Raw genomic sequence first — 26,741 nt, 5'->3', positions numbered from 1 at the left:
CCTGACAAATAGAAGGGGAAGAAATGGAGGCAGTGAGAGATTTTCCTTTCTCGGGCTCCATGATCACTGCAGATGGTGACAGCAGCTACGAAATTAAAAGACGCCTGCTCCTTGGGAGAAGGGTGATGGCAAACCTAGACAGCATCTTAAAAAGCAGAGACATCACCTTGCCAACAAAGGTCCGTATAGTTCAAGCTCTGGTTTTCCCAGTAGTGATGTATGGAAGTGAGAGCTGGACCATAAAGAAGGCTGATCGCCAAAGAATGGATGCTTTTGAATTCTGGTGCTGGAGGAGACTCTTGAGAGTCCCATGGACTGTAAGAAGATCAAACCTCTCCATTCTGAAGGAAATCAGCCCTGAGTGCTCACTGGAAGGACAGATCCTGAAGCTGAGGCTCTAATACTTTGGCCACCTCAGGAGAAGAGAAGACTCCCTGGAAAAGACCCTGATGTTGGGAAAGATGGAGGGCAGAAGGAGAAGGGGACGACAGAGGACGAGATGGTTGGACAGTGTTCTCGAAGCTACAAACATGAGTTTGACCAAACTGCGGGAGGCAGTGGACACGACTAAACGACTAAACAACAACAACAACACCTATGGGACATTTCTCTCCCCTTTTCCAGGTAATACCATAAGGTTCCCCTGTGTATTTTCTCAGCTGGTGTGAATCAGAATGGCCCAAACATTCATCCCTGGACCTGGTTGTGCAGTGACACTGTTGACCTGAGAGGATGGAGGGCTGGACTGACCCAGGGCCCAGGCAGGATTGGGGGGGGGTCCTGAGCCACTCCAACCCCCCCTCCTCCAACATGGCTTCAAGAGCTCCTTCGAAAAGGAACTGGAGGCTGCCCATGGCGGGAGTGCAAATAATAACAACAATAATAATTTATTATTTATACCCAGCACCGAGGGCCTTCTGGCGGTTCCCTCATTGCAAGAAGTGAGGTTACAGGGAACCTGGCAGAGGGCCTTCTCGGTAGTGGCACCTGCCCTGTGGAATGCCCTCCCACCAGATGTCAAAGAGAAAAACAAGTACCAGACTTTTAGAAGACATCTGAAGGCAGCCCTGTTTAGGGAAGTTTTTAATATTTAATGCTGTACTGTTTTTAACATTGGATTGGGAGCCGCCCAGAGTGGCTGCGGAAACTCAGCCAGATGTGCGGAGTATAAATAATAAATTATTATTATTATTATTACCCCACCCATCTAGCTCAGTTTCCCCAGCCCATCTGGGTGGCTTCCAATAAAGCTTAAAAACACATTAAAATGTCACACATTAAAAACTTCCCTGAACAGGGCTGCCTTCAGATGTCTTTTAAAGATAGGATAGCTGCTTATTTCCTTCACATCTGGTGGGAGGGTGTTCCACAGGGCGGGCGCCACCACTGAGAAGGCCCTCTGCTTGGTTCCCTGTAACTTCGCTTCTCGCAGGGAGTAAACCGCCAGAAGGCCCTTGGAGCTGGACCTCAGTGTCCGGGCAGAACGATGGGGGTGGAGACGCTCCTTCAGGTCTACTGGGCCTTTGAGGCCGTTTAGGGCTTTCAAGGTCAGCACCAACACTTTGATTGTGCTTGGAAATGTACTAGGAGCCAATGAAGATATTTCAAGACCAGTGTTATATGGTCTTGGCGGCTGCTCCCAGTCACCAGTCTAGCTGCCGCATTCTGGATTAGTTGTAGTTTCCGGGTCACCTTCAAAGGTAGCCCCACGTAGAGCGCATTGCAGTAGTCCAAGCGGGAGATAACCAGAGCATGCAGCACTCTGGCCAGACAGTCTGCAGGCAGGGAGGGTCTCATCCTGCATACCAGATGGAGCTGGGAGACATTTGCCCTGGAGACAGAATGGACCTGCGCCTCCATGGACAGCTGTGAGTCCAGAATGACTCCCAGGCTGCACACCTGGTCCTTCAGGGGCACAGTCGCCCCATTCAGGACCAGGGAGTCCCCCACACCTGCCCGCCTCATCCCCCCAAAAGAGTCCTTCTGTCTTGCCAGGATTCAACCTCAATTCATTAGCTGCCATCTATCCTCCAACCACCTCCAGACACTCACACAGGACCTTCACCACCTTTATTGGTTCTGATTTGAAATAAGCCACAGGAGTCAATTGTGCAGTCCATATTTCCCCAAACTTGGTTCTCCAGCTGTTTCTGGACTACAACTCCCATCATCCCTTGCTGGCAGAACCAGTGCCCAGGAATGAATGGGAAGTGTAGTCCAAAAAGAGTGAGGCAGGTTGGGAAACCCTGGCGTAGGCACTTTGGGCAAAAGTCGTGGCTTAGTGTTAGAGCATCCGCTTTGGATGGAAACCTGGGGAGCTGCTGCCAGTCTATAGCTGTCAACTTACAGATTTGAAAATAAGGGACCAGCAGCCTCAAAAATAAGGGATCAGCAGCCAAAATAAGGGATTTTCCAAGGGGCACAGGTATGTTCAACTTTTGAGCCCCTCCGAGCCAAGGGCAGAAAGCCCAGCCAGCAGCCAAACGAAGCCTCAAGCGGTGGTTCCCACAGCGCAGCAACCTGGCAAAGGGGATGCAGCAAGGAAAACCACCGTCACCTCTCCGCTGGGAAGCGCTGAGCAAAGGCGAGTCCCCAGGCAACACGGCCGATTTGATTGGCACAAGGCATGCAAGCTCCACCCCCCCAGTCGTTCTCAGACTCCTTATTGGGTGAGCAACGCAGCCAAGCAACACAGTTGGAGCCTCCCTCCTCCCTGGCCGGCAGGGAGAGAGGGAGAGGAGCTGCTTCCTTTGAAACCCGGGAAATTTAAGGGACATCATCAATCCGGGACAGCAGTGGGACACGGCGCTGGGATAAGGGACTGTCCCGCCAAATAAGGGACAGTTGACAGCTATGGACAGTACTGAGGTACATGGATCAATGGACTGGTTTGCTCTAACGTCGCTTCCTGTGTTTCTATTAAACAACCCCTTTTTCAGAATCTGGCATCTTGGTATATTTTTAGGGGGCGAGCCGCGAATCAGGGGTGCAACGACTGCTGCGCATGCAGGAACAGGACCCAAATTCATTCCACAGCAGCATATTTAATAAATAAATAGAAATAATAAGAAATCCCCAGGCAGGGCTGGAAAAGTCTCCCGCTGAACTCCTGCAGATCTGACGCTGCCCAGTGTTGACAATATGAGCTAAATGGACCCAGCTCCCAGTGTTTCTATTCGCTGAGAGACTAGCTCATTGTATGAGGGGGTTGAAACGCTTGCAAGTCTATGATCCCGGGGGGACAGCTGTGGCTCAGTGGTTAGAGCATTTTCCAGGCCTGCAGAAGGTCCTGGGTTCGATCCTTCAGATCCTGCAAGAGCCCTTTCCGCCACAGCTCCAGGATCGCAGCGCTTGCCGCCTTCTTCTCACAACAACCCTGTGAGGTAGGTGAAAGCGGGAGACCATCACCAGAGTCCAGGGTCACCCAATGGCTGGCAGGGGAAGATTCGAACCCATGGCTCAAACTCAAAGTCAGAAGAGTTCAGGTGCTCTTTCTCCCTCGCCTTGCAAGGAGGGAAAGCAAGGTTTGGGGTATATTGCAAAGAAGAAGAAAAAGCCTGCTGGATCTGGGCTGTTATGTACTGAGTTGAATAGGATCCAAAAGGCAGCACTCTGATTGGTCCTAGAACAACAGGGTTCCAGAATGCAGCAGTCTGATTGGTCTGCAGGAGCCACCCAATCCAACTCCGGGTGGAAGTGAATCCGCAACCTGATTGGCCTACAGGAGAATCCAGAATTAGCCAATCACATGGGGCTCATTGTGTAAATAATGTATATAAAGCAGACATTTCGGGGGAACTTCCAATCCTCACTACTCTGAGCTGAATAAAGAGCATGAAATCCACACTCGACTCTGAGTATATTTCAGGGGCCCAGCCAGCCCAACACCCTGTGGCCAGCCCGCCGGAAACCCAGAAGTGGGACTTGAGTGCGAGAACAACTCTCCCCGCCTGCGGCTTCCAGCAACGGGCCTTCAGAAGCATCGCTTGACCGTGGAGGAAGAGCGCAGCCATTGTGATAGCCGTTCCCTCCGCGGATTTGTCCAGAGGAAGAAAAGGATGGAGTCTGAGTGTCCGGGATCTTAAATCTCCCTGGTTTTCTGTCCGCCGTGAGTTACCCCGGACTCAGTCGTCTTTCAGTTCGAACCTGGGGAAAGGGCGCCCTTGGGTGCTACCGGCCGGATCCAGCCTGAGCCGCAGGGCATTGCGGATGACGATTTTCTCCAGCAGGAGGGCGCCAACGAACCAGAAGAGGCAATACTCCAGAGTCACGAGGCCCATGAAGTTGTACCGGTAGTGGCTGTAGTCCCAGGGGCAGGCGTTGAAGCATTGCAGTGCATAACCGGTGGAAAACTCCCAGAGGTAGATGCACAGGGTGTAGATGGCGCAGCGGGTCAGCAGGAAGCTGCGGCCCTTGAGCAGGACGTAGAGGCGCTCGAGGGCCAGGCCGCAGGTCCCGTAGATGAAGAGGGCCCATACGCTGGTCACCCCCTGGAACTTCCAGTCCCGGTCCACCACAAAGGACCAGGCGGCCGTGAACATCACTTCCGAGAAGTAGCCGTGGATGGCGTAGATGTACCAGCGCCAGAAGCGGCCGAGGGGCTCGCCGGGGCTCCCCATGGCTGGACACCTGCGTGGGGCAGATAGGGGACAGGGGGGCATTAGTGATTTATTTATTTATACATACATACATACATACATACATACATACATACATACATACTCACCCATCTGGCTGGGTTTCCCCAGCCACTCTGGGCGGCTTAAAGGTAAAGGGACCCCTGACCATTAGGTCCAGTCGTGGCCGACTCTGGGGTTGCGGCGCTCATCTCGCTTTATTGGCCGAGGGAGCCGGCGCACAGCTTCCGGGTCATGTGACCAGCAGGACTAAGCCACTTCTGGCAAACCAGAGCAGCGCACGGAAACGTCGTTTACCTTCCCGCCTGAGCGGTACCTATTTATCTACTTGCACTTTGACGTGCTTTCGAACTGCTAGGTTGGCAGGAGCTGGGACCGAGCAACGGGAGCTCACCCCGTCGTGGGGATTCGAATCGCCAACCTTCTGATCGGCAAGTCCTAGGCTCTGTGGTTTAACCCACAGCACCACCTGCGTCCCTCTGGGCGGCTTAAAGGTAAAGGTAAAGGGACCCCTGACCATTAGGTTCAGTAGTGGCCGACTCTGGGGTTGCAGCACTCATCTCGCTTTACTGGCCGAGGGAGTTGGTGTACAGCTTCCGGGTCATGTGGCCAGCAGGACTAAGCCACTTCTGGCAAACCAGAGCAGCGCACGGAAACGTCGTTTACCTTCCCGCCGGAGCGGTACCTATTTATCTACTTGCACTTTGACGTGCTTTGAACTGCTAGGTTGGCAGGAGCAGGGACCGAGCAACGGGAGCTCACCCCGTCGCGGGGTTCAAACCGCCGACCTTCCGATCGGCAAGTCCTAGGCTCTGTGGTTTAACCCACAGCGCCACCCACATCCCTCTGGGCAGCTTACAGCACATTAAAAATTGCAAAACATTAGGTGTTAAAAATTTTCCAGATACATTCAAACTGAAATTCCCAGGTGTCGGAAAAGGCTGTTTATGTGTGCTGCTACTGCAACCTGTGTTTTGTTAGCCCCCAAAAGGGAAAATGAGCGACCAAAGAAGAATGGCAACTTAAGATGACAGAATAGGCTCAACTCGCAGACTTAACATACAGAATAAGATAACAAGAAGATTTAGGGAAGATTGGAAAACCATTGATTGAATATATGGGAAATAATCGTGCACAGCGGAAAACGCCGGCAGCATTAAGATAACTTCAACATTGTAAACAATGGATGCAGTAATGGAATACAGAATGGTGTAGTTTTTGTAAAATATGCAGGGATTTATGATATGTAAATAGTGATGTATGGAAGTGAGAGCTGGACCATAAAGAAGGCTGATCGCCAAAGAATGGATGCTTTTGAATTCTGGTGCTGGAGGAGACTCTTGAGAGTCCCATGGACTGCAAGAAGATCCAACCTCTCCATTCTGAAGGAAATCAGCCCTGAGTGCTCCCTGGAAGGACAGATCCTGAAGCTGAGGCTCCAAGACTTTGGCCACCTCATGAGAAGAGAAGACTCCCTGGAAAAGACCCTGATGTTGGGAAAGATGGAGGGGGCAAGGAGAAGGGGGCGACAGAGGACGAGATGGTGGGACAGTGTTCTCGAAGCTACCAGCATGAGTTTGACCAAACTACGGGAGGCAGTGGAAGACAGGAGTGCCCGCCGTGCTCTGGTCCAGGGGGTCACAAAGAGGCGGACACCACTAAACGACTAAACGACAACAACATGATATGTAAAATGAACCATGGAAAGAGAAGGGAAGTCATTGATATCTTAAGGATGTAAAAATGAGTACAGTGGGACCTTGGCTGTCAAACGTAATCCGTTCCAGGAGTTCGAAAACCAAGTCGCAGCTTCCGATTGGCTGCAAGAGCTTCCTGCACTCAATCGGAAGCTGCGTCGGACGTTCAGCTTCCAAAAAAAGTTCACAAACCGGAACACTCACTTCCGGGTTTGTGGCGTTCGGGAACCGATTTGTTTGGGAGCCAAGCAATTCGACAATCAAGGTACCAGTGTACACAGTTCCATCCTTTTTTCAGATATCGTGATATATATTGAAACTTTTAGCTGGTGATCGGGTTGAAAACCAAATATCGCCCAGCCCTAGTTAGAACCCTGTCCTTTTAGTCTCTCTCCCATCCAAACAGGAGCAAAAGGAGGTCCTTACCACTGATTCGCTGTGGCAGATTTCTGCTTTGCTCAAGTAGATGGCCGGATGGAGGCAAACTCCCTGGACCTCTTCTCAGCTCTGGAAGAGGCAGTGTCGTCCAGTGGTTGGAGCAGGGTGGAATAAATCCTGAATCTAGCTCTGGGGAGAGAGGAGTCTTTATTAGGCTGGTGTCGTGTGCCAGAGAACAAGTCCGACTCGCTGTTTTTCTGGTTGACTCACTTCCTCTTGCCCAAAGCCCAATCAAATCCTCTGATTCTACCTTTTCAGGCTGGTGTAATTAAAAGAATCACAGGAAGAGCCGTTGCCTTGCAGCCTTTTAATCACTTGACGAACCACCACCCCAATAAAGAAGAAATCCAGGTCAAAGGATGTGACGTCTTCTAAGCTAGGGATGCGTCAACCTTTTGAACCCTGAAGGAGAGCCTTTCAGGCAGGGCAGAACAAAGGATGGGAGTTATGTCCTATAAGCTGCATTTCCGACACGCAAAAATCAGATCCGTGGTTTCCAAACGCTTCCCCCTCCATAGACCACTTTTGAAAGCTCCCGAGGGTCTTGGCAGACCACTTAATCCTAGAACCATGAGTAGAGTTAGAAGGGACCTTGAGGGTCATCTATACCAACCCGCTTCAATGCAGGAATCTCAACTGAAACATCCATGACAGATGGCCGTCCAACCCACCCCCCCTCCAGGAAGGAGAGCCCACCACCTTCCACCCCACAGCCAAACAGCCCTTCCCATCAAAAAGTCATTCCTGATGTTCAGCTGGAATCTCCTTTCTTCTAACTTGAAGCCACGGGTTCGAGTCCTGCCCTCCAGAGCAGGAGAAAACAAGCTTGCTCCCTCTTCCATGCGGCAATCCCATCACATATCAGAAGCAGACTCCTCGTTCAGATATGAATCTCCTCCCGGTCTCCTCTTTCCCAGGCTAAACCTACCCTGCTCCTTCAACCGTTCCTCATCAGGCTTGATGATTTCACCACTGCCCGTTGCAGCCACCGCAAAGCGGGTTGGACTGGATGACCCTGGGAACCCCTTCCAACTCTTGTGCTCGGATCCTGCTTGTGAGAACAGGATGCTGAACTAGATGGGCCATTGGCCTGATCCAGCACCCTCTTCCCATCTTATGAGAGGCCTTGGGGTCCACATTTGGCCAAGACCCGCCCCCTCTTCTCTCTCCTCCCTGGGTGCTTCCAACGTAGGTGTGAAGTCACCCTGCCTTCCTCAATCGCAATTCACTGCCTGGCATTTTATTTCTGCTCTGTAGGTTTTTCCAGCAGCCGTTGGAGATTCCCTGGGGCTCCCAGGTTGGCACCTTGCTCTGCTTTTGGGTCTCTCCGATGCCAGGCTTGGTAAACAAACTGCAGCGTCTCTGCCAGCGGGGAAGATTTCCTAGAGAACATCTCATTCTCCCCTGCTAATTAGACTCCGCTGGGTCTCCGAGGATTATGATTTCAGCTCTTGGAGCCACAAAAGGTGGGGTCTCCAGTTCAAGGCTATGGTTTGCGAGACGTCTCAGCCAGAGACATGAAATTCAGGGGAAAATAATTATACAGTGGCACCTTGGTTCTCAAACGCCTTGGTACTCGGACATTGCAAACCTGGAAGTACGTGTTCCATTTTGCGAACTTTTTTTGGAAGCCGAGCATGCTGTGTTTTGAGTGTTACACTGAGGTCTGTCTGTTTTTGCTATTTATTTTGCGTTTGTGTTTTTGCGGATCTTTTTGTTTTGTTTTTTGTGACTGTGTGGAACTCAGTTCAGTTACTGATTGATTGATTGATATTAATTTTGTGACTGCAGTACATTGTTTATTGCTTTCATTTCATGGGTCAGTGGTCTCGTTAGATCGCAAAATCCATGTTAAATTGCTCTTTTAGGGGTTGTTTTTAAAAGCCGGGAACGGATCGATCCGTTTTGCATTGCTTTCCATGGGAAAGCAGCGCACCTTGGTTTTGGAATGCTTTGGTTTTGGAACAGACTTCCGGAACGGATTAAGTTTGAGAACCAAGGTACCGCTGTATAGATATTGCTACACAGCACCCCAGTCTCAGGGCAGTGAGGGATTCCACGGGAAGGGAATTAAGGTGGCATATTTAAGGATATATGGCATGGAGTACAGCAATGGCTATGCCCTCACACCCCTCCAAGTGTCCCTGTTTTCCAGGGACAGTCCTGGATTTAAAGAAGCCGTCCCGGTTTCTGATTGGATTCTGGAATGTCCCGCTTTTCCTTAGGACGTCCCGGTTTTCATCAAATAAATGTTGGAGGGTATGTTCTCTACCTCCACAAAGGAAACCATGGGCTGATGCCAAAGTCTCTTCTGATGTTCTTATGTTCACTTATGGAACTCCCTTCCACAGGAAGCTGAGATGGCTAGATGGCTTTATGTTTTATGGTAAGTTTAATTGTGATTTTTTTTAAAAAAAAGAAATACCAATAAACTAAAACCATTCACGACAGCTCAGCTGGTGCAGCATGAGACTCTTAATCTCAAGGGCGTGGATTCGAGTCCTGTGTTGCGCTAACGTTCACTGCACTTCAGGGAGTTGGGCTGGATGAGTCTCCTGCTCCCTTCCAACTCTGCAATTCTACAACAAACTTCATGGATTTGGCTCAGGGGTCGGCAACGTGCAGCCCATGGGCTGGAAGTGTCCCAGAGGCCATTTAACTGGCCCACAAGCCGCTCCAGAACCGAGCCGCCCGCTCGGTGAATCCTGGTGCGCTGCGCTAAACCGGTGCAGTGCGGCACGGGGACTCTCTTCCACAGCTCTGGAAATCGCTTCTGCGCATGTGCAGATGTTGGAAATCACGTCTGCGCTTGTCCGCGGTGCGGAAATCACTTCTGCGCATGCCCAGACGCTGAAAATTGCTTCTGCGCTGGCATGTCACCTATGAGTGTCCATAAATTTCCATATAGCATATATTCAACAAAAAAAGCAGCAACAATTTGTTGTTGACAAAGGACAGCTGGACATATAAAGGGTCCCGTTACCTTCAGTAGCTGAGGGCCGCATCAAACCTCAATCCGGCCCTGATCGCGCTTTAAATGTATGGTGTGAATATGGTGTGAACCCACTATACAGAAGAGTGGAAGAAGTATATGAATTATTTGAAGAGCAACTGCAATCAACAAATTACGCTAGTAGGACTACAAGAAGTTTTGTAAGGAGGAATATATGAAGTGCTACAAAGTAGATAAAGAACAGAGATATTGGTTATGAGTTTGAAATGTGATAGGGAAGATAAGAAATGCATACTAAGAGATTAGATTGGGGAATTTTCAGACTGGACTGATAGAAGTCAAAAAAACTGAATAAGATGTAAAAGTATGTTTAATTACTGTTGAAAATGATATGTGAAAAAACTAATTAAAAATTATATATATATAAAAAGAATTTAAGCCACTGGTCCAGCACCTCATTCCACAGGTAGCATCCTAAGTCCTCTTTCAGCCCCCTTCCAAAAATCAGTAGGGGGGAATGAGAGGCAGGGAATTAGGGGAGGGAGTGGGAATGGACACAGGGGGGGGGGGAACTGCCATCAGGTGCAACCCAAATATCATGTGACTCTTTACCCAAGATGCCAGTCAAGGCTGCCTCGCACGGGCCGCCCAGCCCTCCCCCCCCCCCCCAGGAAATGTTGCCACCTGCAATTCAATAGACAAAGCTCATTTTCCTTCTGCTTTTTGACATAGCCATAGCGATGTGGCAATTCTCGTCGCGTTTGTGCAGGCAGCCCAGATGCTGACTCATGGCATCCCAGGGTTGGGTGTGTGGGGTGTGACCACACCTTGCCATACTGGACTACCCTACAGGGCTGTTGTGCTGCGAGTGCGGCTTTCTCCTGATTGAAATGCAGAGTGTTTGAGGATCGGGACATTTGCAGGGAAACCAAAATGTTTGTTTACAAAGCTACTGTACTACCAATCTTACTGTATGCTTGTGAAATATGGACCACTTATAAACGCTGAAATATGGACCACTTATAAATGCTGAAATATAGACCACTTATAAATGCTGAAATATGGACCACTTATAAATGCTGAAATATGGACCACTTATAAACGCCATCTCCAACTCCTTGAAGGATTCCATCAATGGTGTCTCTGGAAAAAATTACACATCACTTGGAAAGACATGTTGTGCGGATGCCTGATGATTGTCTTCCAAAGCAACTACTCTGTTCCATACTGTAATGGTTCTAGGGGTTGCTCGTGCGTAAGTCGTCGCCACACCTGGCTGAGTTACCTGGGTGAACCCTATTCTGTCCGGACAGCCACTCACCCGTGGCCGTCTCAGTCGCTAGCAGAATCCGTCAGTGGGCGTTTCTTGAACTTCTTCCAGCAAAGAAGTTCTTTGACGCCAAGTCTCCGCCTACTCTCCCTGCGCGGAAGCCTTCTGCGTAGGGAGGGTGTGGGCAGTGGAGGACCCGTGCTCTCTCCACTGGTCTCCGGCGAGGAGTCATGGAGCCACCTCGCCGATTCCCCCATCTGCCCCCCTTCTCCACTGGTGCTACGCTGATTTACCTCCCCAAAAGATGGGCTGCTTTTCTCCCTCCTGGGACGCTCTCCGTAATCCCTCTGGAGCCCTCCCTCCTCCTCTGGCTCCGATGGCAGTTCCCTGACACATACTTAAGAATGGAAAGCGTAACGCTGGTGGTCAACAAAAGAGGTTCAAAGACTGTCTCAAGGCAAATCTTTAAAAATGTAGTATAAACACCAACAATTGGGAAACACTGGCCTGCGAGCACTTCAGTTGGAGAACAGCCTTGACCAAAGGTGTCCTGGGTTTTGAAGACGCTTGAACTCAGGACGCAAGGGAGAAACGTGCTGCTGCTTCTTCTGCGATCCCTCGTAGCCGAGTAAGATTGTCTTCCATAAACACGGTTTTAACAATGAGTCCATAAGTGACTGTGGAGGCCAATTCTGGATCCACACATCCTTCCACAGTGGGGACATTGGTTTCCAGGCAGGAGTTGATCACGCTGTGGATTTGCCAAGCGTGCCTTCCTCTTAATAATAATAATAATTTATTATTTGTACCCCGCCATCTGGCTGGGTTTCCCCAGCCACTCTGGGCGGCTTCCAGCAAAGATTAAAAACACATTAAAGTGTCACACATTAAAAACTTCGCTGAACAGGGCTGCCCTCAGATGTCTTCTAAATGTCAGGTAGTTGTTTATTTCTTTGACATCTGGTGGGAGGGCATTTCACAGGGCGGGCGCCACTACCGTGTCTCCCTTGCGTCCTGAGTTCGAGTGTCTTCAAAGCCCATGATAGCTTTGGTCAAGGCTGTTCTCCAGCTGGAGCGCTCGCAGGCCAGTGTTTCCCAGTTGTCGGTGCTTTTACTACATTTTTTTAAAGATTTGCCTTGAGAGAGTCTTTAAACCTCTTTTGTTGACCACCAGCATTATGCTTTCCAAGAAACGTGCTAAGAGGAAGGCACGCTTGGCAAATCCACACCGTGATCAACTCCCGCCTGGAAACCAATGTCCCCACTGTGGAAGGACGTGTGGATCCAAAATTGGCTTCCACAGTCACTTACGGACTCACTGTTAAAACCGTGTTTATGGAAGACAATCATACTCAGCTATGAGGGATCGCCAAAGAAAAGAAGACGAAGAAGAAGACGAAGTAGAAGTAGAAGAAGAAGAGGAGGAGGAGGAGGAGGAAGAGGAAGAAGAAGAAAGCTTAGTGAATACCGTATTTTTCGCTCTATAAGACGCACCAGACCACAAGACGCACCTAGTTTTTGGAGGAGGAAAACAAGAAAAAAAATATTCTGAATCCCAGAAGCCAGAACACCAAGACGGATCGCTGCGCAGCGAAAGCAGCAATCCCTCTTGCTGTTCTGTCTTCTGGGATAGCTGCGCAGCCTGCATTCGCTCCATAAGACGCACACACACATTTCCCCTTACTTTTTAGGAGGGAAAAAGTGAGTCTTATAGAGCAAAAAATACGGTATCTCTTTCTCAAGGATGCATGTATACCTTCAGGGCTGGCTTCACCTGACCTAGCAGCTGCCCTCAGGAGTAGGAACTCAGAATCCCAGAACTGGAAGGGACCCCAAGGTCATCTATCTTAACCCACTTTTGCCCAACCTGGGGCTCGAACCCACAGCCCTGATTTTAAGAGTCTCTGCCGACTGAGCTATCCCTGTTTTAGTGGGGGCTGTTGCGCCATCATGAGGGTTTAGGTCAGATTCAGCTGCCCGTCTGATCATCCGGGGTAAAGGTAAAGGTAAAGGGACCCCTGACCAGGTCCAATTGCGGATGACTCTGGGGTTGCGGCGCTCATCTCGCTCTATAGGCAAAGGCAGCCGGCATACAGCTTCCGGGTCATGTGGCCAGCATGACTAAGCCACTTCTGGAGAACCAGAGCAGTGCACGGAAATGCCGTTTACCTTCCCGCCAGAGTGGTACCTATTTATCTACTTGCACTCTGAGGTGCTTTCGAACTGCTAGGTTGGCAGGAGCAGGGACTGAGCAACGGGAGCTCACCCCATCGCGGGGATTCGAACCGCCAACCTTCTAATCAGCAAGTCCTAGGCTCTGTGGTTTAACCCACAGCGCCACCCGTGTCCCTGATCATCCAGGATAGGGATGGGCAAATTACTTTGGGGGTATTGTTCTTAATTATTATTATTATTAATAATAATAATAATTATATATTTATCAGTTGCTTTATTCATGAAAATAACCGGGGGGGGGGGGGTAGAAGGAACGAAGCCTGTTTTCTCCTTCGTTTTCTCCCTGGCAAACAGGCAGGTGGTAGCGAATGATAAGAAACCGAAGTCGCAGACGCCATTGGCGATAAGGGCAGGTTCAGCAACCTAGTGAAGCCCACAGAGGATTCCGTAACAGGCAGCCCACATGATCAATATACTGTACAAATAAACAACTATCTGACTTTTAGAAGACATCTGAAGGCAGCCCTGTTTAGGGAAGTTTTTAATGTTTGATGTTTTCTTGTGTTTTTAATATTCTGTTGGGAGCCGCCCAGAGTGGCTGGGGAAACCTAGCCAGATGGGCAGGGTAGAAATAATAAAATTGTCATTGTTATTGTTATTCTGAGGATGGAGTGACTCCCTCATGAGGAAGTACAGTCATACCTCACGTTACGTCCGCTTCATATTACGTTCTTTCAGGTTTTGTCCCGCGGCGACCCGGAAGTACCGGAAAGGGTTACTTCTGGGTTTCGCCGCTTGCGCATGCGCAGATGCGCAAAAACGACGTCACACACATGCGCGGAAGCGGCGAATCGCAATCCGCGTGTGCGCAGACGCGCCGCTGCGGGTTGCGTTCTTTTCATGTTGCGAACAGGCCTCCAGAACGGATCCAGAGGTACCACTGTAGTTTGCAGAGTTTGGGACTTTATAAATTCATAGTGAGAAAGCGGTGGGCATTCAACGACGCTGAGTGTTGGAAGTTTCATAGACTTTGTAGAGTCAGAAAGGGACCCCTGGGCATCATCTAGTCCAACCCCGCTGCGATTCAGGAATACGCAGCTGTCCCATACGGGATCAAACCTGCAACCTTGGCATTCTCAGCACCATGCTCTAACCATCAGGACAGAGAAAAGGAAGCCTTTTTTCATGCAGCACAGGGTTAGACTATGGAACTCCCTCCCACAAGAGAAAGGATGGCCGCCAACTTGGACGGTTTTAAAACAGGATTGGAGAAATTTGTGGAGGAGGAGAGGGCAGCCGGCCAGGATTTCTCTGTTCTGCCTCCACAGTCGGAGGCAGCAGTGGTTCTGAATCCCAGCTGCTGGAAAATGCAGGAGGGGAGAGTTGGTCTTGTGTTCGAATTCTGCTTGTCGGTTTCCCTTTGAAGCATCTAGGCGGCCACTGTGAGAACAGGAGGCTGGACTAGATGGGCCCCTTCTGGGCTGATCTTTACCTTCTCAAGGAAACAGTGTGGTGCAGTGGTTAGAGCGCTAGACTAGGACCTTGGAGACCAGGGTTCTAATAAGAAGAAGAATATAATAAATTTTATTTATACCCTGCCCTCCCCAGCCAAGACCGGGCTCAGGGCGGCTAACACCAGGTATAAAAAAAAATTGCTTGAAATACAACTTTAAAAACAAGATTGAAACACGACATTAAAATGCAGCCTCATTTCAGTAGAAACTACAATCAAAAACTTTTTGGGGATGAAAACGTCAAGTCTTCACCAAGGCCAACTATCCAGACTGGTCCTATGTGGGCCAGAAAAAAGCCAGGGAAGTCCCCAAATAGGAGTTCCATCACAGAAGTAAAAAGGAAAGAGGGTAAGGGGATCAAGTTGATTCCAGGCCAAAGGCCAGGCAGAACAGCTCTGTCTTCCAGGCCCTGTGGAAAGAAATCAGATCCCGCAGGGCCCTGGTCTCATGAGACAGAGCGTTCCACCAGGCCGGAGCCATCACTGAAAAGGCCCTGGCTCTGGTTGAGGCTAATCTGACTTCCTTAGGGCCCGGGACCTCTAGGGTGTTGCTAAATGACCACAAAACTCCCGGGGATGACCTTGAGGGCCAAAAGCCACTGCCTCTCAGCCTAACTTACCTCGCAGTACTGTTGTAGGGATTAAATAAGAAGCGGAAGAAGAACCATTTACGCCAGCTTGAGCGTAAGAGAGAAAGGAGGGATAGAAATTCAGCGAGTCGGTCAAGGTGTCTTGCCCGCTGGCTCATCAAAACCTGGAGCCAGCACCATAAAAATGTGTGTGTCGGGCGATGGGAAAAATAAAGTGTGTATGTTATTTTTGGGGGGGGGGAGGGAACCCGTTTGGAAAGATCTTAAGCGCCTCCTCTGCCCCTCTGGATTCTCTGCCTAAGGCCACTTTACATTTTTCTGTTAAAAAGAAAACAAAGTAAATTTGTCATGTGCTTTTGTGCCAAGTTTAGTTTGACTGCTCTCTTAACTTTGCAAGGAGTTTGCTTCACCCCTTGGGCTCTGGCTCAGTGTTGCAAACCGGCTGGGTCTGTTCCAACAGGTAGGAGGAAAACTATTTAGTTCGGTGGTTGCTATCCTCCCCTTGAACCCTTTTGCGCAGGAGAAATTGCAGCCATGGGAAACGGAATCTAGAAATATTCAAATAGTCTATCCATTTGGTGCTTTTGAAGCATTCCTCTTTTTTAAAAATCATTGTGGGTTTGGGGAGGGCCAGGCTGGATGATTCCCAGAGCACCATTCAAATCTTGAGGTCCTGTACCCCGGGAAGGGCTAGAGTCTAACAGACGGAGTTGTCTAACTGGCCAGACAAGTTTCTTTGCAAGACACTGACCTAAGTTGGCCATTTCAATGTCTTCATCTGCATCCCGTTCTTGCAAAAGCTGCCAGAACGATGCGTGGGCCTTCCTTCCACCCCGTCACCTATCTGCTAGACAGGAGAACAACAGCCAGAGTGTTATCTGTGTGCTGAGCTGGAAAGAGGCTGGAAGCTGGAGACACAGAGTACAGTGGTGCCTCGCAAGACGAAAAGAATCCGTTCCACGAGTCTCTTCGTCTAGCGGTTTTTTCGTCTTGCGAAGCAAGCCCATTGACGGCTTAGCGGATTAGCGCTATTAGCGGTTTAGCGGCTTTTAGCGGATAAGCGGCTTAGCGGCTTAGAAAAAGGGGGGAGGGGGAAAAAACCGCAGGAACTCGCAAGACATTTTCGTCTTACGAAGCAAGCCCATAGGAAATTCGTTTTGCGAAGCACCTCCAAAACGGAAAACTCTTTCGTCTAGCGAGTTTTCCATCTTGCGAGGCATTCGTCTTGCGGGGCACCACTGTACCTGCTTGCTCTGAGCTGGATCTGAATTGAGAAGCAAGATCTTCTGGGATCCGACACTGTGAGCCCCTCCATACTATGTGCAGGTTATATATATACAGTGGATGCTCAGGTTGCGAACGTGATCTGTGTGGGATGCACGTTCGCAACCTGCAGCGTTCGCAACCCGCAGCGGCGCATCTGCGCACGCGCGGGTTGCGATTCGGTGCTTCTGCGCATGTGCAAAGCGCAATTTAGCACTTTTGCGCATGCATGACCGCTGAAACCCGGAAGTAACCCATTCCGGTACTTCCGGGTTTCGGCGGGTACATAACCCGAGAAAACACAACCTGAAGTTTCTGTAACCCGAGGTATGACTGTACAGTGGTTCGTTGGTTCTCAAACTCCTTGGGACTCAAACAACTTGGAACCCAAACACTGCAAACCTGGAAGTAAGTGTTCCAGTTTGCAAAATTTTTTGGAAGCAGAACATGCTCCGTTTTGAGTGTTACGCTTCCGATTTAAGTGTTACACTGTTTTTGCTACTTATTTTACATTTTTGTTTATGCGGCTCTTTTTTGTTTTGTTTTTGTGACTGTGTGGAACCCGGATCAGCTACCAATTGATTGGTTGTGTGACTGCAGTTCATCGTTTATTGCTTTCATTTTGTGTTTCAGTGGTCTCGTTAGATAGCAAAATTCATGTTAAATTGCTGCTTTAGGGGTTGTTTTTAAAAGTCTGGGAACGGATTGATCTGTTTTGCATTGCTCTCTAGGGGAAAGCGCGCCTTGGTTTTGGAACGGACTTCCGGAACACATTAAGTTTGAGAACCAAGGTACCACTGTACAGTGGATGCTCAGTTTGCGAACGTGATCCTTGCGGGAAGCACATTCACAATCCGCAGAGGCGCATCTGTGCATACGCGAGTTGCGATTCAGTGCTTCTACGCATGCGCAAAGTGCAATTTAGCGCTTCTGCACATGCATGACCCCTGAAACCTGGAAGTAACCCATTCCGCTACTTCCGGGTTTTGGCGGGTCTGTAACCCGAGGTATGACTGTATGTGCAAATGAAATCATACATCCCAAAGATAACACAGTCTCCGTTGACCTTCATTCCATGGATAAATGCCCGGAAACTGTGGAGTTAGAAAAGTGATGGTATAATTGCCCCGGAAAGTGAAGGCAATAGCCATTTCTGTGTGTGAATACACAGCCCACCTGATAGCCACCTTAAGAAGCAAGGGAGAAGAGGACTGATAGGATGAAAGGCAGGGAGGCCAACAGTAGAGGGCGCTAGAGGCAATGGCAATAATAGACCACTACTGGTTGTAAGTAAGCAGGTGGAGACTGGCGGAGGGCTGCGGCTGCCAATTTGTCCTCACAGATAGGACTCCACTGCTTAGAAGCCAGACAGCTGAGTGAATTGACTGCCTCTGTCTCTGCCCCACCCCCCAAAAAAACCCCCACTCCTCAAGCCAAATCCTAGACAGGCTCTCTCACAATGGGAGGCCAGATGACTGGAGGAAGCACTTTACCCACGGCTGATTCCCAGGCACTGCCATTCAGAGGCACATTCACACAAGCATCTGCACCCTCCTTCCAGACCAGTGCAGGATTTATGTTTAAGCTAAACAAGCTATAGCTTAGGGCCCCACTCTCTTGGGGGCCCCAAAAAATGTAAAGGGAAAAAAAATGGATGTACATTTCCAAAATATAAGATAAAAACAAATAAAATAAAACCTATATACAGCAACCGTGTTTGGTGTTGTGTAGGCTCCTATGATGTAAGTTATGGGCCCCACCTGCTAGCCTGCTCCCTCAAATATCACGGGTTTGCTCCTTTCTAGTAGAGACATCACCTTGCCAACAAAGGTCCGTATAGTTAAAGCTGTGGTTTTCCCAGTAGTGATGTATGGAAGTGAGAGCTGGACCATAAAGAAGGCTGATCGCCGAAGAATTGATGCTTTTGAATTCTGGTGCTGGAGGAGACTCTTGAGAGTCCCATGGACTGCAAGAAGATCAGACCTCTCCATTCTGAAGGAAATCAGCCCTGAGTGCTCACTGGAAGGACAGATCCTGAAGCTGAGGCTCCAAGACTTTGGCCACCTCATGAGAAGAGAAGACTCCCTGGAGAAGACCCTGATGTTGGGAAAGATGGAGGGCACAAGGAGAAGGGGGCGACAGAGGACGAGATGGTTGGATAGTGTTTTTGAGGTTACCAGCATGAGTCTGACCAAGCTGCGGGGGGCAGTGGAGGACAGGAGTGCCTGGCGTTCTCTGGTCCATGGGGTCACGAAGAGTCGGACACGACTAAACGACTAAACAACAACAACAATATATAGGATGCCTACATTCTGCATGGACTGGTTGCACGGCAAATGGTTTTAGATACCTATTAAGGTAAAGGGACCCCTGACCATTAGGTCCATTCACGGACAACTCTGGGGTTGCGGCGCTCATCTCGCTTTACTGGCCGAGGGAGCTGGCGTACAGCTTCTAGCTCATGTGGCCAGCAGGACTAAGCCGCTTCTGGCAAACCAGAGCAGCGCACGGAAACACCATTTACCTTCCCGCCGGAGCAGTACCTGTTTATCTACTTGCACTTTGACATGCTTTCAAACTGCTAGGTTGGCAGGAGCAGGGACAGAGCAACGGGAGCTCACCCCGTTGCGGGGATTCGAACCACCGACCTTCTGATCAGCAAGCCCTAGGCTCTGTGGTTTAACCCACAGCGCCACCCGCATCAGATACCTATTAGGTCCATCAATTACCATATAGCATCTATTCAACACAAAAAACAGCGACAATTTGTTGTTGGCAAAGGACAGCTGGACATATTAGGGGCCCCATTACCTTCAGTAGCTTAAACCTAAATCCAGCCCTGTTCCAGACCAGCAAGAGGCGTTGTTAGAGGTCAAGGAGGTCCAGCCAGGCAAAATTCCAGGTGTTGGTCTGAAGAGCGTTTTCGGGCGCTGATTGAGTGGCCGTAGATCCACATGGCTAATTGATCGGCGGAGGCTTATCTCTGACAGTGGATCATAGAATCGTAGAATTCTAGAGTGGGAAGGGACCCCGAGGGTCATCTAGTCCAACCCCCAGCAATGTGAGAATCTCAACTAAAGCGTCCAGGACAGATGGACATCCAGCCTCTGCTCAGAAACCTCCAAGGAAGAAGAGTCCACCAAGAATGGCAAATGAAGTTGATGGACTATATGGAACTGGCGGAAATGACTGGCAGAATCCGAGACCAGGGAGAAGAGTCGGTGGAAGAAGATTGGAAAAAAATTAAAGATTATTTACAGAAATACTGTAAAATTAATGAGCTTTAGAAAAATGGTGGAATGAAGTTATATGGCTTTGGCAGAAATGTTATAAGGAACTAGGTTCAGACAGATTGTTAATGTATGAAAGGGGAAAAAACAAGGTTAGAATATGTTAAGATTAATTACAGGACAGAAAATAGATGAAGATGGAAAGGAATTGCTGAAATAGTTAATTGAAGTGGAATACAAAAAGGGAGGCGTGAGGAAGTCAATGAAACAAGTGAATGAAAGCTAAGATTGAAAACATTGGAAGTGTTTTTAATTGTTTTTGTTTTGCTTTATTAATTTAATGTGTCATGTAGTGTTTTTGTTTTAGTTTTTGTATTTTATTATATTGTTATGTTTAATTCTCATTTTTTTCTTTTTGTATTTTTTAAACTCTTAATAAATATTATTTTTTTTTAAAAAAAGGAGAGTCCACCATCTCCTGAAGGAGACTCTGTCAAACAGCTCTTGCTGTCCGAAAGTTCTTCCTGATGTTGCGTTGGAATCTCCTTCTTTGTAACTTGAAACCATGGGTTCGAGTCCTACCCTCCGGAGCAGGAGAAAACAAGCTTTGCTCCACCTTCCATGTGATTGCCCTTAAAGTATTTGAAGATGGCTATCATCTCCCCGCTCCGATTCCCCAGGATAAACATACCCAGCTCCCTCAACTGTTCCTTATAAGGCTTGGTTTCCAGAACCTTGATCAATGGTAGGCAACCTAAAGCCCGTGGGCCGGATACGGCCCAATCACCTTCTCAATCCAGCCCATGGATTCTACTCATTTATTTAAAATGCATGTCTGGGTTATTTGTGGGGCACAGGAATTTGTTCATTTTTTCCTTCAAAATATAGTTCAGTTCCCCCACAAGGTCTGAGGGACGGTGGACCGGCCCTCGGCTGGAAAAGTTTGCTGACCCCTGTCCTTGATCATCTTGGTTGCCTTCCTCTGCACACATTCCAATTTGTCAATTTCCTTTTTAAACCGGGGAGCCCAGAACCGGACACAGGACTCCCAAGTGTGGTCTGACCAAGTTAGAAGAGAGTAGAACTATGACTTCCCTATTCTTCTTATCCTGTGAACCGCCCAGAGATATCTGGGTATAGGGCGGTACAGTGGTACCTCGGGTTACAGACGCTTCAGGTTACAGACTCTGCTAACCCAGAAATAGTTCCTCGGGTTAAGAACTTTGCTTCAGGATGAGAACAGAAATCGCGCGGCAGCAGCAGGAGGCCCCATTAGCTAAAGTGGTGCTTCAGGTTAAGAACAGTTTCAGGTTAAGAACGGACCTCCGGAACGAATTAAGTTCTTAACCCGAGGTACCACTGTATATAAATCCAATTAATAATAATAATAATACTTCTGAAGCAGCCTAGAATAAAAAGGTAAAGGTAAAGGGACCCCTGACCATTAGGTCCAGTCGTGGACGACTCTGGGGTTGCGGCGCTCATCTCGCTTTACTGGCCAAGGGAGCCGGCATACAGCTTCCGGGTCATGTGGCCAGCAGGACTAAGCCGCTTCTGGAGAACCAGAGCAGAGCACGGAAACGCCGTTTACCTTCCCACCAGAGCGGTACCTATTTATCTACTTGTACTTTGCCGTGCTTTCGATCTGCTAGGTTGGCAGGAGCAGGGACCGAGCAACGGGAGCTCACCCCGTCGCGGGGATTCGAACCGCCAACCTTCCGAATGGCATGTCCTAGGCTCTGTGGTTTAACCCACAGCGTCACTCACGTCCCCCCAGCCTAGAATATCATTGGCCTTTTTTGCTGCTGCATCACACTGTTGACTCCTGTTCAACTTGTGGTCCACAAAGACCCCCAGATTCTTTCCGCATGTGCTACTGGCAAGCCAGATATCCCCCATCTCATATTTGTGCACCTGGTTCTTCCTGCCTAAATGCAGAAAATTGAAATTCAAGGCGCTTCTCACACGCAAAGACAAATCGACCGACGGCTGCCATTCCAGCTGTTTCCACTCACCTGTCCTGGGACAGTCCTACCCCAAAACACAGGCAGCTTCCCAGCTCACCCAAGCAAAGTTGTGCTTGATACAACTTACCTGGTGGCATTCACTGTGGGGTCGGAGTGTGTGTGTTTTTGCAGGAACTCTGCCAGGAAGTGTCCGGCCCAGGAGACACAACGACGAGAGCTGGGAGGCTTGCCTGTGAGCAGTGCTCCTTTTTCCTGCTTGGACGCAAGACTTGATTGTCAAGTGTGTGGGCCGATCCACTCATCCCGGAGAAAGGAGAGGTTTGTCAACTTTGTTCAGGTGAAGAGAGAGCAGTTTTGGGCTTGCAACAGAGGAGGAGCCTGCAAGGAGCCGTCACAGCTCCTTGCCCAACAGGACCATGGGGCGGCCAAGGACATTTGCCAAGGAGGGTGGAGCAGCGACTGACAAGGTCTCGGATCTGCACCTTTCAACCTGGGATTCCCAGGTGGGAAAGGCTAGCTTACCTTTCTCGCTCTGACCTAGCCACAGTGATCCATGCAATGGTCACCTCCAGACTTGATTACTCTACGTGGGGCCTAGGACTTGCCGATCGGAAGGTCAGCAGTTCGAATCCCCGTGACGGGGTGAGCTCCCGTTGCTCGGTCCCTGCTCCTGCCAACCTAGCAGTTTGAAAGCACATCAAAGTGCAAGTAGATCAATAGGTACCGCTCTGGCGGGAAGGTAAACGGCGTTTCCATGCGCTGCTCTGGTTTGCCAGAAGCGGCTTAGTCATGCTGGCCACATGACCCGGAAGCTGTATGCCGGCTCCCTCGGCCAGTAAAGCGAGATGAGCACCGCAACCCCAGAGTCGGCCATGACTGGACCTAATGGTCAGGGGTCCCTTTACCTTTTACTAGCTTCTGGGTCATGTGGCTAGCATGACTAAGCCGTTTCTGGCGAACCAGAGCAGCGCATGGAAACGCCGTTTACCTTCCCGCCAGAGCGGTACCTATTGATCTACTTGCACTTTGACGTGCTTTCGAACTGCTAGGTTGGCAGGAGCAGGGACCGAACAACGGAAGCTCACCCCGTCACGGGGATTCGAACTGCTGACCTTCCGATCGGCAAGTCCTAGGCCCCACGTAGAGTAATCAAGTCTGGAGGTGACCATTGCATGGATCACTGGAGCTCACCCCGTCATGGGGATTCGAACCGCCGACCTTCTGATCCGCAAGTCCTAGGCTCTGTGGTTTAACCCACAGCGGCACCCGCGTCCCACAACCCGGAAGCCATCTGCGGACAAATGCCGGCTCCCTCGGCCAGTAAAGCGAGATGAGCGCCGCAACCCCAGAGTCGGCCACGATTGGACCTAATGGTCAGGGGTCCCTTGACCTTTACCTTTAATGAAAGAAGGCAAGCAAGACCACTTCAGTAGCTCAGTGCTTGAGAGACCAGCTCCATTCAAAGCATCCTCTCTCTGAACTGTTTCCATTTCCGCTGGTTGCTACTTTGTAAGTTTGCAAATTGATGCCCAGGTTTCCCGGTTTTCCTCTTCCCTCCCCATCCCAGTTTCCTTTCAGACTGCAGCTTTCAGAATGTGAGCATGTGTTCTTTTGATTGCCCACAGGAAAGTCACGTTGCAAACCTTTTTGGCTGAAGAGCACGGAAAAAACGCCTTGAATCAGCCTTCGTCAAACTGTTGCCCTCCAGATGTTCGGAGCTGGGCTGATGGGAGTCTTAATCGAAAACATCTGGAGAGCATCAGGTTAGTAAAGGCTGCCTTAACTAGACAAATAAGGTAATAACCAAATAATAAATGGAAATAAATCGTTGGAAGCGGGTTATTGGATTTGTTTTGCTTTTGCTTTACTATGCATTTTGTGTTTCCAATTTGTACTTTTACGTTGTGAACTGTCCTTTGATCCTCGGATGAAGGGCAGAATAAAAATTTAATAAATCAATCAGTAATAATCCTTTCTCATTCAGAAATGTGCTCCAAAGCTCGCATCCCACCATTAAGAAATGTTTGCTCTTTCGCTCCTGCTCCAAATAAAGTTTTTGGCTCAAGGCTCCAGTTCAATTAAATGAACTCGCAATATGTTATTTAAGCATCAATTCTAGAACAGCAGTCTGCCCTGGCATTTATCCACCCACACGGCTCCAGAAAACAGATCAGAACTTTTGCCCCCATTTTACAGAGGAGGAAAACCGAGGCGGGAAGCAACTAAACAGTTTGCTCCAGCTGCAGCCCAAAATATCTGGAGGGCAGAAGATTAGCAAAGAGGGCGGATTCGGAATTAAATTTGTTCTTATAAAACATGCAGGATGCTCTTTTAATCAACTGGGATCACAGAGATCTTATGTTGAGGAACTGTTTGTGAATGTGCGAGTGCACACACGAAATTCACCTCAGAAAGGAGATTGCAGAGTTGGAAAGGGTTCAGGAAAGGGCGACTACAATGATCGAGGGGTGGAGCGAATCGCTTATGAAGAAAGAGTGCAGCGTTTGGGACTTAAGACAAGCAAGAGGCGACAGGTTATGAATTTTAAAAATTATGCACGGCATTGAGAAATCGGGTAGGGAAAAGTTCTTCTCCCCTCTCTCAAAGAATAATTGAATTGCAGGGTGAGAAGGGGTTCTGAGGGTCATCTAGCCCAACCCCGGGTTGAGAGGAGCTTCCTGGTGAGATCTGAACCCTGCTCTCTCCCAGGTCTCGGTCTAACAGCTACACCACACTGTCTCCATTGATTCCTATGGGTCTACTCTGAGTAAGATGAGGTCGGCCGCCCCCGCGCTAAGCCTCCCAGGTCTTACGCCAGCTCTCTAACCGCCACACCACACTGCCTTCCCTTTGCACGCTCAAGAGCTGCCTTTTTGCTCCTTGCTTCCTACGGAAAACACACCCTTGCCCCTCGCTTTCGGAGGGAGCCGCTGCTGCGCTCTGTGCCCGGCGTGCAAAGAGGGCGGATTTACCTTAAATTTCTCCTTTTTCTTCTTCTTTGCACGCTCGCTCTGCTATCCTAACCTGCCTTCCCTGCCTTGCACGCTTCCCGTGAGAAAAAAGCCACACACACCTTCCTTCCTGCGGGAAATACCCTTTCCCCCCGGCTGCAGGTCTCATCTCTTGCCCGCTACACGCAACTTCGCATTCGCACGAGCGCAGGCGTACACGTGTCTGACGCCCATTTGGCCCCCGCGCGCGCACACACACACCTCCCGCAGATGCTGCAGCTGCTGCTGCTGCTCACCTGAGCCCAGGTGTGTCAGGCTGCGCTCCGGGGATCCGGCTCCGCAACCCCTCCGTCTGTCTCCCAGCTGTTCGCGAAGCTCCTCTCACCTGCCGCGCTGCGGGCCCTTTAAGGGGCGGTCCGCGCCCCTCTCGTGACGTCATGGCGCGCCCGCGTCGCCGTACCTGGCCCGGCGCCACCTTTGGAGTGGCAGGTGAGGGCGCTGGGGAGTGTGGCGGCTCCTTTCGCCCAAAGGGAACCCCAAAGGGCATCCAGCCGGACCCCATGCAATTGCAGGCATCTCCTCTGTTCTTATAAACTTTATTTAGAATTCAACAATAACAAAGGAAGAAAAACCACAGGAATTGCTACATCAATTCATTCCAATTAACCACATTTAACAATATATAAATAGTAATCGAAAAATTACACAGCATCACTTTTAAGTTACAGATAGGTAGCCGTGTTGGTCTGCCATAGTCAAAACAAAATAAAAAAATTCCTTCCAGTAGCACCTTAAAGACCAACTAAGTTAGAATCTTGCTTAATCAGTTGCCATTAATTTGATTTTAATTGATTTTTATAATGAAATATTTTTAGAATGTGCGATTATCTGATTGTTTGATTGTTGTTAGCCGTCCTGAGCCCGGCTTCGGCTGGGGAGGGCGGGATATAAATAAAATTTATTATTATTATTATTATTATTATTCTTGGTATGAGCTTTCGTGTGCATGCACACTTCTTCAGATACCATAGTCAAAACAAAATAAAAAAATTCCTTCCAGTAGCACCTTAAAGACCAACCAAGTTAGTTCTTGGTATGAGCTTTCGTGTGCATGCACATTTCTTCATGCACACTGAAGAAGTGTGCATGCACACGAAAGCTCATACCAAGAACTAACTTAGTTGGTCTTTAAGGTGCTACTGGAAGGAATTTTTTTATTTTGTCATCACTTTTAAGTTACTGAAGTTTTCCTATTACACTTTTATCTCTTTCTCTCTTTCTCAAAGAGAGGAAGACCAAGAAAGGAGGCACAAAAAAGAAAAAAGAAGAGGAAGAATAAGAGAGAAAGGAAAGAAAAGGAAAAGAAAAATAGAAACAAAACAAAAAAACCAAAAAAAAACCACATTTGACTTCCAATTAGACTCATTGTGTTATTATTTCTACTATTTTTTCACGCACAGTTCCAAATTATTGTATTGCTTTCTTTGTTTTCGTCAGATATCAAAAGGCATGATATTTGTTGTTTTACAAGGATCATTCTATTTCTGCCAGGAGATATTTGTTATTGTAATGTTTTCCCAGATACTCTATAAAGATTTTCCATTCTTTCTGTACTTTCTGTTTTGGATGACCTCTAATTCTCCCTGTCATCATGGCCACCTGTAAATATTCTATCATTTGAACCTGCCACTCATTTATCGTAGGTGTTTTGTTGCTTTTCCAGTTTCTTGCAGTTAAGATCCTGGCTGCTAGTGCTGTGTACATAAAAAGTGGTCTCATTTCTTACTTCTGGTGACATTATTCCCAGCAGGAAGGTTTCAGGTTTTTTCTTAAATGAAAACTGAAATATTTTTTTTAATTCATTATAGATGTTATTCCAAAATTCTTTAATGGCTGTGCATTATCAAAACAAATCGAAATCGTGAAAAATAAAGATTTTAAAAGATCCCCCCCCAAAAAAGACAAAACAGAAAACTGAAAAAGAAAAAACACAAAAACACACATTTTTCCAATACACAGAATCATTTCAGGAGTACAAACCATATTTTAAATAATCT

The 26,741-nt window shown here is 48.7% G+C and overlaps 1 protein-coding gene and 1 long non-coding RNA gene across 2 annotated transcripts in view; both read right to left on the bottom strand.

Annotated features, from left to right (window-relative positions):
• LOC307221390 overlaps nt 1-26,741 on the bottom strand; it is a 119,816-nt gene that overhangs the window by 27,127 nt on the left and 65,948 nt on the right. The window contains exon 3 of the long non-coding RNA XR_013841358.1: nt 1,849-3,571. This is a non-coding gene — a long non-coding RNA (uncharacterized lncRNA). The remainder of the gene's footprint in view (nt 1-1,848; nt 3,572-26,741) is intronic.
• On the bottom strand, nt 3,025-25,146 carry LOC307221329 (transmembrane protein 229B-like). Its single transcript, XM_079985778.1, has 2 exons — nt 24,981-25,146; nt 3,025-4,629 (listed from the first exon to the last, which is right to left on the bottom strand). The coding sequence occupies exons 1-2, from the start codon at nt 25,121-25,123 to the stop codon at nt 4,125-4,127; spliced, it is 648 nt and encodes a 215-aa protein (XP_079841904.1). The 5' UTR covers nt 25,124-25,146; the 3' UTR covers nt 3,025-4,124.

This window comes from Podarcis cretensis (genome assembly GCF_951804945.1).
Source record: "Podarcis cretensis genome assembly, chromosome: 8".
Classification (NCBI taxonomy): domain Eukaryota; kingdom Metazoa; phylum Chordata; class Lepidosauria; order Squamata; family Lacertidae; genus Podarcis; species Podarcis cretensis.
The sequence above is the reverse complement of the archived record's forward strand: the minus strand, read 5'-3'. Positions and strand labels throughout refer to the sequence as shown.